This window comes from Cyclopterus lumpus, chromosome 18 (assembly GCF_009769545.1).
Source record: "Cyclopterus lumpus isolate fCycLum1 chromosome 18, fCycLum1.pri, whole genome shotgun sequence".
NCBI lineage: Eukaryota > Metazoa > Chordata > Actinopteri > Perciformes > Cyclopteridae > Cyclopterus > Cyclopterus lumpus.
In genome coordinates this window covers 3983601-4000575 of record NC_046983.1, presented here as the reverse complement: position 1 = coordinate 4000575, position 16975 = coordinate 3983601, and the positions used below count along the sequence as shown (strand labels likewise).

General features: G+C 40.8%; 1 protein-coding gene across 2 annotated transcripts in view; it reads right to left on the bottom strand.

Moving 5' to 3' along the window:
- arhgap36 (Rho GTPase activating protein 36) overlaps positions 1-16975 on the bottom strand; it is a 33661-nt gene that overhangs the window by 15433 nt on the left and 1253 nt on the right. Inside the window, exons 2-3 of one of the 2 annotated variants that reach the window (XM_034557582.1) lie at positions 14001-14105; positions 2727-2883 (exon numbers count right to left, since the gene is read on the bottom strand). In XM_034557582.1, the coding sequence (XP_034413473.1) occupies positions 2727-2862 (136 nt within the window). In that variant the 5' untranslated portion in view covers positions 2863-2883; positions 14001-14105. The remainder of the gene's footprint in view (positions 1-2726; positions 2884-14000; positions 14106-16975) is intronic. The other variant, XM_034557581.1, reaches the window with a different exon arrangement.

The window sequence follows — 16975 nt, the reverse complement described above, 5'->3', positions numbered from 1 at the left end:
CCTGCCAACGAAACCAAACACGCTCGTACACAGAGATGCACACAGGTGCACGTGCACGTGCACGGAGGAAGTACTTGGATCCTTGGCTGAAGTAAAAGTACTACAAATACTGCCGTTTGCACTGTTCTAAAGTTGTACCTCTAAACTACTTGGCTGCACCTACAGAAGGACACGTTTGTTTGTTTGTAGAATAAATGAATTCATGCTTCCACCTACAAAGAACTTTCATATCGTCACTTAAGTTCCCCAAATGTTCACGTTTCAAGCAGGCGACGTGCGCGCGAGTGTGTTCTTGTGTTCTCACAAGCTCTCTGTGGGTCGACTGTTTGTGTACGCTGCTGTTTACAAATAAATAATTCCAGACGGGGAGCGCGCAAACGTTCCAGATGTGGAGATTTGTTCGGGACGTTCATTCGCCTGAATTTAAACGTGCTTTATGGAAATTGAATTGAAAGCAAAAGACAAAGCAGTGACGTCAAAACGAGAAAAAAAGAGTTCACATTCATCCCTAAAGAATAAAGAATGAAGATAGCGAGAGAGGAAAATAGGAACGTTTCCCGAAAGTGAGGAGGGGTGAGTCAAGTCTCACAGGATGTCAGCCGCTTTGAGTCACACACTTGTTTCCTTCACTTTAGAGCAGAATCCTTCACTTACGTTTATTCCTTTGAGACCGTTGAGAGGTTTTTATTTACGCGTCAACGGATTTACGTCCTCACGACTTGACGAGTCCTAAAGTATTAATACGACAGAATTGTTTGTAACAGACCTCTAGTCCTGTGATCCTCTAGACCTCTAGTCCTGTGATCCTCTAGACCTCTAGTCCTGTGATCCTCTGGACCTCTAGTCCTGTGATCCTCTAGACCTCTAGTCCTGTGATCCTCTAGACCTCTAGTCCTGTGATCCTCTGGACCTCTAGTCCTGTGATCCTCTGGACCTCTAGTCCTGTGATCCTCTGGACCTCTAGTCCTGTGATCCTCTAGACCTCTAGTCTTGTGATCCTCTAGACCTCTAGTCCTGTGATCCTCTGGACCTCTAGTCCTGTGATCCTCTGGACCTCTAGTCCTGTGATCCTCTGGACTTCGCCGATCCCTCCGGACCCACAAACACCAGATGTGAAAAAACTAAGCTCCCGTTCTGGAGTCGGAGTGTTTGAGAGATTTACGGTTTACTCGTGGTCCTCTATAGACCTCAGTCTAGTCCTGGTCTGGTGCAGAAAAATGAGAGGTTTACTAAAGGGACCCTGGTGCTCAGAGACACTACCACTTTAGTCCACAGGGGGCGCCAGAACCAACACTACCACTTTAGTCTACAGGGGGCGCCAGAACCAACACTACCACTTTAGTCTACAGGGGGCGACAGAACCAACACTACCACTTTAGTCTACAGGGGGCGCCAGAACCAACACTACCACTTTAGTCTACAGGGGGCGACAGAACCAACACTACCACTTTAGTCCACAGGGGGCGACAGAACCAACACTACCACTTTAGTCCACAGGGGGCGACAGAACCAACACTACCACTTTAGTCCACAGGGGGCGCCAGAACCAACACGGCATGAAGGTTCCTGATAGTAGCTTTAAGGATATCATTTTTCATGAATCTTTCCTCATCCAACATTCAGCAATAAGCTGTAAGTAGCTACAAACAAAACATTCCTGAGAACCAGCGGTCATTAAACTTATCGCTTTGGGTACTGGAGAGACTGAAATGGGAAAGTGCAGTGCTTGTAATCTGAAAAAAAAGCTGAAGCTTAAATGTGCAACGACAACTCCTTTCACGGCCGTCTAGGACACTGAAGTGGTTCCTTTGCTTTCAGCCAAGTCGTATTATGTCTGAAAAATAACCAATAACAATGGCTTCAAACGGCTTAGCGAGGAGAAATAACTGTTTCTTTTGGCTGATTATTTGAAGTGTCCTCGGGAGGCAGAGAGCCGACATCAAGGAGCCTTTTTTTCGAGCAGAAAAACAACAACGTTTTTTGGTTCTCAAGCGTTTTTAAAAAGGTCATTTGTTTTGCGCTCAGTCTTTTGGGCTACCGGCCAGATCTGATATCTCACTCACACATTTCCTCGGCACCATTATCCTTTTATTCTGACCTGCACTCGGAGCGCTCGGCATGTGTTTGAGATACGTGGAAGAATAAACAAACCGTGTACCATCCGTTGACCTTTTTATAGCGGGGTGGGGGGGGGGTGGGGGGGGGGGTGGGGGGGGGGGTGGGGGGGGGAGACTAGAGGCCTTGAAGAACAGAGGCACGGAAATACAAAAGTAGTTATATTGTATGTCGAGGGCTTTTATTGTGAAAGGTAAGAACAGAAGGAGTGGACCTGCCTTTGTCACTTCAGCTAGTAGCTAGTTAGCATAGCTTAGCATACGTGACTGGAAACCAGGGGGAAACAGCTAGCTAAAGGGCAAGAATCCACCAAATAACACAATATGTCTTGTTTGTTTGATCTGTATGTAAACAAGAAAAGATAAACACAATCCAGGTGGGACATAATAATAAACTCTGTGAAACCACAAATTATTGTTTTTACATTTCAGAATAAACAAACGTGGAGCAAAAATCTCATTTAGTGAGTTTTTACGAGCTGCTGGTAGTTTAACTTTAGATACAGGCTACATGTAGCTCCCAGTCTTGATGCTAAGCTAATCGACTCCCAGCACTAGCATACAGGAAAGACAGAACCCAAAGAGATAAAGGAGAGGGAACGCGTGTCGGACCTCTCGGGATGCTGATCTTGAAGTCCAGGTCTCGCTCCTCCAGGTGGTACAGGGCCACTTCCTGTAGCCGGGCTCGCTCCAGCTCCGACAGGCTCTGGATCGGCACCGGCTGCAACCGCACACTCTGACCCAGCATGGTCGCCCACGTGTGGTCCCCCTGAGAGAGAGAGAGAGAGAGAGAGAGAGAGAGAGAGAGAGGAATACATTAAATTAAAATGGTCCATAATTTAACCCAAAGCATTTACCATAAAAAAAGGGGGAAACTCCACAGATTCAACACAAATATTTCATTTATAAAAAAAAAATTGTAGACGCTTCGGAAGCTGAAGGTCAGAAACATCTTTTCCATGATGTTCAACCTTTGTCTCTTGGTAATGCATTTAATATTTAATTGTGTAAAAGTCCGTTTACAGTCAATTACAACCCCTCCTCTGCACAGTAAAGGTCTTGAAATGAGACGACTGGTTGGCTTTGATTTGGGTTCTTATTTTTTAATCTTCATGAGTTTCTCACAACTTTCTCACCACTGTAAATATTATCTTTTTATTCTCGCTGCTCTTGATTTGTTTCTAAACACCAGTTCACAGTTTATAGTCTATTTTTAATCAATTAATTCATCCAATTTACTCAAAAAAAACATGTTTTCTTTCAAACTTGGTGATAAAAAGTTAGAATTGTTGCGAATTTCAATACTTTTGTCCCTTTTTCAGAACAGGGCATCTAACGACACGTTTCAAAGCTCCATTGGCTTCTTCCGGTCGGCTCTGGGGTCGACTAAAACACAACAACCCAGAACTATTGTTAGTCCGGTAGAACGTTCTCAAATAGTCCCGAGAGGAACGTCTCCGTGTCTTTGGATCAGAAGAAGATGCTTTCTCGCTTCTATTTAGGAAATACTTTGAGACGCTTCGATTGGCCGAGCTCCAGCTGAGGAGACGAGACGTGTTGGAACTGAGAGGATTCTGTTTTAGTTTTATTTTAAGCTTTTTTATTTACAGCAAACTGAAGTACTTTACAAACACGATATTTACACATAGAAAATATACTAATGTAATCGTAAAATATGATGTTTACTTAAGAAATAAACTACCCAGCTAAGTACAGCTGAAAAGAATACAAATACTCATACTAATATCAATGCTACAACTACTACTACTATTACTAATATGACTACTACTAATACTGCTGATCATATTTTTACCAATACTACTAATAATACTATAAATACTATTTATACCAACACTGCCATTGTTGTAGTTGTTATTATTATTATATATAATAATTATTAGATCATTCATAAAGAAGTCTATTAGTCGAAAGTCAGATAATTAATGAACAACTATTTCGATAATATTTTAATTAATTTTTCAAGTTAGAAAATGTATCAAATGTAGAGATTTGCAGCTTTTCCTCTGACTAATGTTAATAATGTATTATTAATGTAATCTATTTGTAGGTTTGGACTTTGGGCTCTGGGTAAATGTGACTAAGCAAACAATCAATCGATTAATGTAGAAAATAATCAGCAGATTAATAAATAAGAAGTCAACGAGAACCAGAAGTTAACGAGAAGAACCAGAAGTTAACGGGAAGAACCAGAAGTTAACGAGAAGAACCAGAAGTTAATGAGAAGAACCAGAAGTTAATAAGAAGAACCAGAAGTTAACGAGAACCAGAAGTTAACGAGAAGAACCAGAAGTTAACGAGAAGAACCAGAAATTAAAGAGAAGAACCAGAAGTTAACGAGAAGAACCAGAAGTTAACGAGAACCAGAAGCTAGCGAGAAGAACCAGAAGTTAGCGAGAAGAACCAGAAATTAAAGAGAAGAACCAGAAGTTAACGAGAACCAGAAGTTAAGTTCTTCAGCAGAGAGAAACCATTGGAAACCATTCAAACCACAGGAAGATCGAGAGGAGGACAATGAACCACAACCAAAGAGAACCAAAGAGAAGTCGGCTCTATTGGTTCTACCATTACTAGAACGTGTGAGCCATCTTTATCATAAACTACTAAACGAGATGAGGTCTGGGCCGAGGACGCGCCACGCCGTTTAAATATATGAATACCGTTTATTAATATTCTCGTAAACTCAGGAAGCAAATTGTGGAATGAAATGTTCGCAAGAAGGCTAAAAAACATGTGTTTACACAAGGTGTGTGTGTGTGTGTGCGTGTATGTGTGTGCGTGTGTGTGTGTGTTTGTACCCTTCGTTTGTACCTCTTCTCTCCTCCCACACCAGACCTTACCCCCGGTGAGGTGTTTTCTTTATACGGAATTACTGGAAAACTTAAACGGTCGCCATTAACAAAATAAATACACTTAGAATTGAGCATTCCTTCCTAACTAGATCCTCACAGTGTGTCTTTAGCAGCGTTAGAACCTCTATGAGGAGAACAATACATCATGCAGAGAACAAAACGTGTGGATATTTGCATTGTGTGGTGTGTTAGATGATTTAATCCACACTTAGTCCAATCATACGAACACCTATCGGAGCCTTGAGTCCACAGACTGAAGATAAGAAGTAGGCGTAGTCATGGTGACGTCACCCCGCTGGTTTATGTTTTGAAGCCTCGAGTTCGGCGATTTGGCCGTCGCCATCTTGGCTTTTTAGCAACCGATGAACAGAAGAAGTGATCAAATCTGGAACGCGGAAAAGCAGCGCAAAGACGCCGTATACGTCCTCTGGTAGAGACCTGTCAATCACATTGTAGCCCCGCCCCTAAAGCGTACTCTGCTTTATGGACCATAATTTACTAAGTGAACATCACGTTGTATTGGAGAAGACTTGAAACTAGAGATTGAGACCAAAAACTCATGTTTACAATGTTTACTGAGGGAATACATCAAGAGAAGTAGAGTCATTTATATAGACTTCTATACAACCAGAGGAGTCGCCCCCTGGTGGTCAGGAGAGAGAATGCAGCTTTAACACATGAAGCATAGACTTCTATACAACCAGAGGAGTCACCCCCTGGTGGTCAGTAGAGAGAATGCAGCTTTAACACATGAAGCATAGACTTCCATACAACCAGAGGAGTCGCCCCCTGGTGGTCAGGAGAGAGAATGCAGCTTTAACACATGAAGCATAGACTTCTATACAACCAGAGGAGTCACCCCCTGGTGGTCAGTAGAGAGAATGCAGCTTTAACACATGAAGCATAGACTTCCATACAACCAGAGGAGTCGCCCCCTGGTGGTCAGGAGAGAGAATGCAGCTTTAACACATGAAGCATAGACTTCTATACAACCAGAGGAGTCGCCCCCTGGTGGTCAGTAGTTTCTAAAAAAGCTCATTTTCAGGAGTCATTTTAGGTCCTTAAGAAGCCGATATTGTTATCCTGGGATAAGATGTATAATACATCTAGATGTTACATGCAAAACATTATAAAAAGTGAATGAAACATGTATAACATCCTACAACTAAGTGTTTTGTTAAAAATGTTACATGTGTTCGCCTTCTGAACGTTTGGTGTGCCGTGTTCTCCGTCTGAATGCGTTTCCCGGTTCTCTGCAGAACCTTACATTCCCTGAAGCTCTTTGCTGCTTCATTTGTGACGTACAATAAGTTGGCGGTCGGCTCTTTCTGCTAAAAAAAGAAACTGTGACCTCCTTCTTTTTATTCCATCAGGAGCGTTCAGGTCTTGTGTGATTTGGGGCAAAAATAAGTAGAGTACAAATTAATAATTTACAGCATAAACCGTAAATAGTTTTTCCACAAAAACATAGTTTGAGAAAAACCTTTTCAGTTTAGGCATTCAATGAAAAGTTTTTCTTTTTTCCCCAGTATTCCTTGTTATTATTATAATATAAATAAAGAGGATGTTATTATGTGCTCGTGAGTGGGTAACAACATCTTCTTATTTTATTTTGTTATTCAGCTACTCGTTTTCATCTCATTAGGAGCATGCATTAGTATGCAAAAGTACTCACACACACACACACACACACACACACACACACACACACACACACACACACAAGGCACTAATAGGCCCCTTGGCAGCGCTAAAGACTTAAAGAAGCAGGTCTACTGTCGACACAGCAGCCCCATTGTGTCAGTCCATGACTAAACTGGCATGTTACACACACACACACACACACACACACACTTATACACACAGACTTATACACAAACACACTTACACACAAACACACACTTCAGGGATCACAGACTCTCTGCCGTCTGGAATTCAACGTCAGGTCAGTAGACAAATACTAATAGAAGTGGATTAGTGGATGATGCCAAATTAACCTGTTTATATACGTGCGTGCGTGTGCGTGTGTGTGTGTGTGCGTGTGTGTGTGTGTGTGTGTGCGTGTGTGTGTGTGTGTGTGCGTGTGTGTGTGTGTGTTCTGCCGTGAATGTACTACAACAGAGTGCACCTGCAGAATTTGCAGCGAGACAAAAAAAGGACTGATTGTCCCCAAAAGGCTTCAAATCAAGGAGATTTATCACAATTTATCACACATGTCACTAACGTATTCTCTACTATACAGTCTCCACACACACACACACACACACACACACGAATACTTCATCCATCAACTTCTCAACATTGAAGAAAACAAATAAGAAAAGGCTTGAAGTGAAAACATACAGCAGACAGACAGCGTTAAAGCCCACTTGACACACACACACACACACACACACACACACACACACACACACACACACACTGTACCTGTATTGGGGGGTCACTTTGTCTCAATTAAAATCCCCTGCAATCCGTCCCTGCTGGTTTTCTAAGCCCCGTTTATCCAGACTTTTGTTCAGACACTCAAATGCATCTCTGAGCTCGTAGCTGTCGACCAGCAGCTCCGAGTCAAAGTGGCAACTGAGGGAGGGAGTAAGAGGGAGGGAGGGAGGGAAGGAGGCAAGGAGGGAGGGCTGAGGAGTGAGTTAGATTAGGTGAGGAGGAGGAGGCGCATACTGACTTGACTTCCAGGAGCTGAGAACATAAACACACACATCAGAGAGGGGAGGAGAAAGGAGGGAGGGAGGATGGAGAGCTCAAGAGAGGGTGAGGAGCGGGAGATGAGGAGGTGAGGATGGAAGAGGAGTTAGGAAGAAAGACAGAAGGCCATGAGGTAACGAGGGGGGAAAGGAACATGGGAGGGGGAGAGAGAGGAAGTGAAGAGGGAGTTTAAAAAGATGTTGGGAAATGTAAAGCAGCACATCAGGTGGTAAGGAAGAGAGGAAGGTAAGTAGGAGGCATAGGGAAGGAAACGGGGCAAGAAAGGGTATATGGGAAGGTAGAAAAGAAGGAGCTTTAGGAAAGGAAGTAAAATAATAGTAGATTTAAAGGGGTAGGAAGGGAAAACAGAAGGAGGTAGACACTTAGAAGGGAGGAAGTGTTAGTGGGAAGAGTGAGCTAATGAAATAATAAAAGTAGGGAGCAAGAAAAGGGTTTAGTGAAGGAAATAAAGGTCAAACTAAGACTAAGGCGCTAAAGGGGGTAGGAGGGGAATACAGTTAGAAAAGGAAATAGGGGATAAGGAAAGAAAATAAAGAGGTAAGGAGCAAGAAAAGAAACTAATGCAGGAGACAAGGAGGTCAGAAGGGAATATAGAAAGCAAGAATAAGGAGGTAAGGAAGGAAAGGAAAAGAGCCAGAAGAGGAGTTCAAATGGGAGGGAAGGAGGTAGGAAGTAAGAAGATAAAAGTTAGCATAAAAACAGGGAACAGAAAGATAAAAGAGGTTCTCTGGGGTCTCTTCGGCAGGGCAGAGGTGGATCTCTTGCCCAAGAACAGAGATGTCGGCCCACTGGTCCTCCTTGAGGGAGAGTACCAGTCCTCTTGGTCAAGATGCACATGTAGCCAGAGGGTCTTCTTTATGCTTCCCCCCCCCCCCCATTTCCTCTGATCTTGCCAACTACTCCTCAGGGTTCCTCAACAGGGCCACAGACTTTTGCTGGTGGCCTCCAGGACTTGGTTCCCCCTGTTGCACACACTCTGCTGCAGGACGCCCAAAAGTTATGGATGTAACTACGGTTCTATGAATCAGAGACACGAAAAGACCAAAAGAGATACACAAAATACCAAAAAAAAAACTAAAGAATATAAAAAATCCCCAACAAAGACGCAAAAAGACCAAAAGCAGACAGAAGAAGACACAACGATACTACAAAGAAACACAAAAAGAACAATAAAAAGACACAAAACAACGACAAAGAGATAAAAAGATACAAAAGATTAAAACAAAATACCAAAAAAAGACATGAAGACTACACAGAGACATAAAAGGAATACAAAGAAACGAAAAATGACTACAAAGAAACACAAAAGGACTACAAAGAAAGACGACTCACTACAAAGAGAAACATTGAGACCACAAAAAAGACACAAAATTACCAGAAGGACACACAAATAACTACGAAAAGACACAAAACTGATGAAATGACCAAAGAGCAGCAGGTTCGTCTTCCCGGTTGAATTGTGTGGAAATGTGCTTATTACAGTAGAAATGGTCTTGACCTTTGACCCCGTGGCCTGTCCTTTTCCATTGATCTCGTGGATATCCCACGGCGGTCGTTGTGTGTGTCTGTTTTGTTCTCCCCATCGTCTCACTTCCTGTGATGCCGCCATACATTTCCAGGTCAAAAGGTCACGAGTGACATGAGATGGCCGTATGTCCCTAAAACGCTGGGTGCTGACTCGGACTGTCCTCTTAAAAACAGGATGTATGATGAACAGGCATCACACACACACACACACACACACACACACACAGTTGAACCAGGATATCCATGTCAGGACAGCGCTTCGTTGACTACACCGCCACCTGCAGTCCAAAAGTACAACTACAAGACAAACTGATAAAAAACTACAGTTATTTAATTGGTCTTAGTTTTCTGAATAAAACTAATTCAACTCTTCAGAAGTAAAGAACAATATACAATATATACATATATACAATATATGTACCAATATAATGTTTATTATTTTCTTTTGTGATGTTTCAGATTGTATAAAAAATGTACAATGTAGTACAATATGTACCTCTGAGATGTAGAGGAGGAGAAGCATTAAGTTACATTAAATGGAAATTCTCAGGTTAAATACAAGTTCCGCGAATGTATATAATATATTATAATATAATAATACTGATAATATGAATTGTATAAATATATATAAACATTACAACTAATAATAATAATAATAATAACACATATATATATATATATATATATATATATATATATAATAAACATGTCGGTATGAAGAGACTTTTAGCAAGAAACGTGTAAAACCTGCAAAAAGCATTTTTTCACTTTTCTTTCTCTCGTTATCTGGATTGGCTTCATCTTCGAGCGACACGTGTCGCATGACAACATGACAGTTCAGATGTTAGAATTAAATTGGCTTTTGCAGTTCCCCTATTAATGTTAGTTTAATTAAAACAATTAAATAATGTAACGTTAACCTCTGCTACAATCTAGAGTACTGCAATTTGGGTGATGTTTTATTCAAGTGTCTTTTTTTAGGAGAATATCGCCTGTAAATGATTTTACTTGTTATCTTGGTATCTCACTTTAAAAAAAAAAAAATTCTAGGTGATTGTAGCTTGACGTGAAAGTTTAGAGACATTTTAGTATGAAAATCCAACTGAAACATTTAAATATTTTCTCTTACTTCCGCGTATTGGCAGCAGGTTTGAATGGATGCGTCAAACAAACACGGGACTTTCACCCAGGCGACCGCCGTTGGTGTGAAAACCAACAGTCAGCGTTTTAATCGACGTCCGTAACTTAACTAACGTAACAAATGTACTTAGTGTAAGTCGAACTGTGATGTTTTATTAAACTTGACCGAGTAACTTTGTTTAAAAATAATAAATAAACCCCAAATCTAATATAGTGTAATATTCTAACTACACTGTAATCTTAATCTCACAATATACGGATACTTGATGGCGCCATCTACATAAAAAAAATGTGAATTTGACGGATAAAGATCTTCACTATTATGTCTCTGGTTTCTCACCACCACCACCACCACCAGCTTATTTGGGCCTCTCCCACTAAAATATCATCACATTTAATTTCTCAACCTTCCCATCATGCACTGGTGTCTCTCTCTCCCTCCATTTGTTTCCCCGAGAGGATTTTTTGGGAAAAGGAGAAGCGGAAATGCCAACCGCCGACAGAGGAAACCAGATTCCAGCGAGGATACCGATAACGGGTGGTTGTCTCTCTCTCTTTCTCTCTAAACAGGACGTTCACATGCACACCCAGCATCATCATCATCATGTAAATCATCATCATCATCATCATCATCATCATCACTGTCTAACAGCTCCTCAAAAACTGATACTCTGTCCTTTGCTGCTTTGTTTGTTGGAAAGTTTAAACCGAAGAACTTTACGGTTCCACAGAATAAATCTATTCATAATTAAAGAAACAAGACTAAAGCGCAACAAAATACATCTGATGCCTTTCAAAATAAAAGAGACCAAGACTATGAGGGCTTGAGACTGAGTCAAGACCCAAGACCTGAAGGGTTTGAGATCAATTCAAGATCAAGACCAAGACCGTAAGGGTTTGAGACCAAGTCAAGACCAAGACCTCAAGGGACTAAAAGAAAAGGTCCTCAAAGCCTTTAGGGGACTAACAGAAAAGGTCCTCAAAGCCTTTAGGGGACTAACAGAAAAGGTCCCCAAAGCCTTCAGGGTACTAAAAGAAAAGGTCCCAAAAGCCTTCAGGGTACTAAAAGAAAAGGTCCCCAAAGCCTTTAGGGGACTAACAGAAAAGGTCCCAAAAGCCTTCAGGGTACTAAAAGAAAAGGTCCCCAAAGCCTTTAGGGGACTAACAGAAAAGGTCCCCAAAGCCTTTAGGGGACTAACAGAAAAGGTCCCCAAAGCCTTCAGGGTACTAAAAGAAAAGGTCCCCAAAGCCTTTAGGGGACTAAAAGAAAAGGTCCCAAAGCCTTCAGGGTACTAAAAGAAAAGGTCCCCAAAAGCCTTCAGGGTACTAAAAGAAAAGGTCCCCAAAGCCTTCAGGATACTAAAAGAAAAGGTCCCCAAAGCCTTCAGCGTACTAAAAGAAAAGGTCCCCAAAGCCTTTAGGGGACTAAAAGAAAAGGTCCCCAAAGCCTTTAGGGGACTAAAAGAAAAGGTCCCCAAAAGCCTTCAGGGTACTAAAATAAAAGGTCCCAAAGCCTTCAGGATACTAAAAGAAAAGGTCCCCAAAGCCTTCAGGGTACTAAAAGAAAAGGTCCCCAAAGCCTTTAGGGGACTAAAAGAAAAGGTCCCCAAAAGCCTTCAGGGTACTAAAAGAAAAGGTCCCCAAAGCCTTTAGGGGACTAAAAGAAAAGGTCCCCAAAAGCCTTCAGGGTACTAAAAGAAAAGGTCCCCAAAAGCCTTCAGGGTACTAAAAGAAAAGGTCCCCAAAAGCCTTCAGGGTACTAAAAGAAAAGGTCCCCAAAGCCTTTAGGGGACTAAAAGAAAAGGTCCCCAAAAGCCTTCAGGGTACTAAAAGAAAAGGTCCCCAAAAGCCTTCAGGGTACTAAAAGAAAAGGTCCCCAAAAGCCTTCAGGGTACTAAAAGAAAAGGTCCCCAAAGCCTTTAGGGTACTAAAAGAAAAGGTCCCCAAAAGCCTTCAGGGTACTAAAAGAAAAGGTCCCCAAAAGCCTTCAGGGGACCAATGTCTGCACAACCTTTCCAGGCATTCGATCTCAGCTCGACGTTGACGTTCCTAAAAAGCACAGACGACTCTTTCTAAAGGACAACAGGATCTGGTCCTCTGGCCAATACCCACTTCCTGTTCCTTTGATCACTTGCTCTTATCTTCCTTTGCTCGTTTTCTACCTCAAGATTTAACAAAAGAGAGACAAACAAAAAGAAAGAAAAAAAGGGGGTTTAATGTTTTATACCTCCTGCTGTTCGAAGATCTTATTTTGATTTTGAAAAAAATACTTCAAAGCACTTCATTAGCATTCGTGTCCTTGTGCCGCTGTCCCAGAGAGAAAAGGGAACATTTTGTTTTTGCGTTTTAATTCAACATAATAATGCATGTGGAGAGTTCATCTCAGTCCTGCTGGAAGAGTCTTTGTTCCTAAAATATGTCAAAAATCAAAAATCATCTTTCTGAAACACATAGAATATACTTGATGCACTCTACTTTAACCACGGCTTGTTTCTTGTAGATTTCTTTTGTGTGTGTGTGTGTGTGGGGGGGGGGGGGTTCAAGGAAAATAGCTGTGAGTAGAAAAAGGTAGAATAGAGTCAAAACAACCATCATAAATAGACGGCCGCAAACTGAGACCTCTTCACGGCGTCTCTTAGAATAAACTCCTGAAAAAGTTCCGCTGCTTGTGTAACAACACCGAGTCACATTAAGAAGTGGATTATTATTATTTTTGAAGGGGCAGATATCATTAACTTGAAATGACTGAGGATGCTGCCAATCCTCTTAAAAACAAGTTTAGAGAGCGTGAAGAGGGATTTGAACCCACGAGGTCATGTCTTACGTCAAAATACACATGAGATATAGAAACATTAAACAGGATTCCTGCTTTTTTTTCTCTCGTTGGATTTTAGCCTTTTAAAAATAGAAAATACATTTAAACACTGTGGAAATACTCGCAGGCTTTAATATAAATGACTTTTTGTCATATTTGCTCAAACTGTCACTGATAATCTGCTCATAAATCAGGTTATTGTGCTCCGAAATGGCATTCGTAAGATTTCCACCACGCCGGAGGAGAAACGACCAATCAGAATCGAGGAATCTCTTATTGCAGCTGTCAATCACCGCTGGAGAACTGCTCTCTAACCGTCGGTCTCTGCGTTGTTTATTTCTCGCCTTCAGAAACATATATTTTAAATGAGACCAACCTGATTTCAAACCGCTTTAAAAGAGATTTATAGCTTATAGACACCCACTGCTATTATTAGTATTATATCCTATATTATTATCCCTATATAAGCTTAAAGGATGAGGCGTTAAGGCCTTTAAAAAACATCCAGAATAATTGCTTCTAAATGTGAATCAAATACATTTTAATTTTAAACTTTATTTTTTAGAAAAACCTGACAAAAACTGGAAGAAACGGCGTCTTTGTCGGGGACTATTTTCTGCTGCGGATGAACACATGGTGCTCTACCCGAGCAGCAGGACTTCAGTCACAGTCTGTAGGAGATGGATTAACGATTACTTTCATTATTGACATCACTTTCACGTCGATCACAAATCATTGCAGCTCAAATAAAAAAAGTTAAGGAATAAAATAAAATAAATGTGCAGAAGAAAGACAATTTAAAGTGACACTTACGTCCAGTTCACTGACAGTCAGTCAACCAGAGCTCATGCAGCTGGAAGCGCCCGCTGTTACTCAGCTCAGGACACCCTGAAGGCACCGGCCCTCACTGCCGAACCACTGCACCACACACACACACACACACACACACACACACCTTGAATGCGGAAACTTTGAATGCATCACCAGAGTTCACCCTGAACACCATGTGGGTGCTGAAAACACCCTGAACGCCACATACACCCTGAACGCCACGTGGGTGCTTCAAGCTGCAACGTCAATAAATAAAATGTCACTTTGATCTAATTGATATATATATATAAAGAAACACATTTATAGTGAAAAGAAGTGCGTAACCTGAGAGAGACTGTCTTTCCCAAGAATCTAAAATAATGAATAGTCTTCATGGTTTCCACTTCATGCTTTCAAATTCATCTTCCCTATTAAATAAATATGGCGCTCACTTACATGCGCATCATCCAAGATGTTACGCAACAACCTCGCCATATGTTTCCACACAGACTGCATATCGTTGGCTTTCTTAACTTACAAAATAAGAGTAATGTATTTGACTCAAATATCTCAAACAGCTGGCAGTAACTCAGCCAGAAGCAGATTAAATGCAATCAATTGTAAAAAATACTCCTTCTTGTTGCATTTGGAGTTCGAAAAATTACTTTTCATGCGATTAAGCCTTAAAAAAAAATTCCTTCTGGTGCATTTAGTTAAAGAATACTCCTTCTTGATGCATATAAACTCAATAATACTACTTCCAGATGGAATTATGCTCCTTACTGATGTATTTAGAGTTAAAAACACTCCTTACTGATGCATTTAGAGTTAAATATACTCCTTACTTACGCATTCAAGCCTTGAAAATATTAATTCCTGATGCATTTAATGATGCAATATTACATTTGAATAATAAGCACTTACTTTACAATACATGTTTGGTTAAATGTTTTTGCATGATCTTCATTGTATTCCCCTTACTAAATAATAATAAAAGAAAATTGGGACTATTTCTTTTTGGAAAGTAGTTGCAGTTAAATCAACAATCAACATCAGCTACACAGGCACATTTTTCCGACCTAATTTGAATAATCTGTCACAAAGGAAATCATTTAATATCAGATGTTTCTTTAAAAAACCGGACAAATGAAACCCAACCAGAACATCAACGGTAAATGGATAATTTGACTATAAATCCAGCACCCTTGACCTTCATCAAAAGCATCTCTCTCACCATAAGCATGCAAACGTACACCGAGAACTTAAAAAAGCTGCTCCATCGGGTCCAAGAAGTTCATACAAGGAGCTTTTTAATTTAATAGCCAGAAGTTCCATAATCAGAGAGAGAGAGAGAGACAACCACCCGTTATTGATATCCTCGCTGGAGAGAGAGAGGAAAGAGGATCTGCTTAGAGCGAAACAAGAGATGACAGATGGGCAGATGCAGAAATAATAGTTTGAAAGAAAAGCGATGCATCGGTCTAGTGATGTGTGAGAGAGCGAGAGAGAGAGAGAGACATGACATGGTGTTTAATACAAAATACAATAAACCATCAAAGGAAAATATGGGCAGAAGTAATAACTCAACTCAAACTGCAGATCTGTGATGGTTAGATGATGTAAGCTCAAGGAAACTGTGACGCTGGTTTCTCAGTGTTTATTTTAGGCTTGTTTTAGGCCATTTATAGATTAAATAGATCTGGTCGCCAAGAAACTGACCTGCAGATTGATTCATAGTAAAAAATAAACGTCAACTAAATTGCAAGTCCATTCAAATCCAGAGCTCAATAATTAACTGCACACTTACACAAGTTTATTTAATCCATAAACTAAATGCGGGTGTAAATATTGACATTTCTTAATTTTGACGAGAGGTCACTGGTACATTTATGAAATAAATAACTGAAACAAAAGCAGCTTAATGAATATTTGTAGATGTTTTGCACACAGTTGGATAATAAATAATAATATTAAAAATTCACAACTAACCATTTAAAGGACAAAAACAGAGTGAAAAGTTTGTTTTATGTCCGAAGTAAATGAAAAAAAGATTTGTTGGAGGTCAAAATATCTCAAACCCCTCGAGACGCACAAACATAAGAACGCTGTCCATCTCGATCTCTTCATAAACACTCACAGCATGTACACACACACACACACACACACACACACGCCTAAACCTTTTAAATGTCGGTTAACTGGAGAGCATGTGTGCAACAAGCTGTTAGCGCAAAATTAACACAATATCACTCATAGCAACGCAGACATTTTATTTTAATTTGTATTCATGAACAAATGCAGGGACAATATTTCCCCTCTTTTTGCTCTGTTTTTGGTCTCCACCACCTGCTGAACAATCTTTAGCTGCTAATCGCTAACTTTACACGTCCGATGAGACCGGTGAGACTCAACCGCAACACGAACGACACAGATAGCGAAAACCCAAACGGTGAGCTGAAAGACGCTGAAACGCAACGCGGACAACGACTTTTTAAAAAACGTTAAACGTCAGCTAGCCGCACGTCGCTACCGAACTCTTACGGTTCAACGCAATGTCTTCTCAGCGCCGAGTGAATCGCCGCACTTCTATTTAAACATTAGAGCGCTTGTCGCTCTGTTTTTGGTTCCCGTGAGAAACATCTCTTTTGCTGCCGAACGTCTCTTTTTGAGCTAAACACAACGTGCTACTTCTACGAGGCTGATGAGACCGGTGAGAGTCAACCGAAAAACAATGGAGCCGTGAATCGTAAAAAAAATATATATAATGAGTTGAAAAATTAGAAAACTGGAGGTCGGTTGGTAACTCTTCATTTTCTAAAAGCAGCACCCTTTGCATTACACATCGTCATTTGCTTTGTCATTGATATAAAGATTAATGCAGCTTTAAATGTACGCCGCTGGGCCAAGAACTAACGAGGCCTTTTATGCAACGCTCAGTACCTGCAATCATTTATCTCACTGAAGGAATACACAGAGGA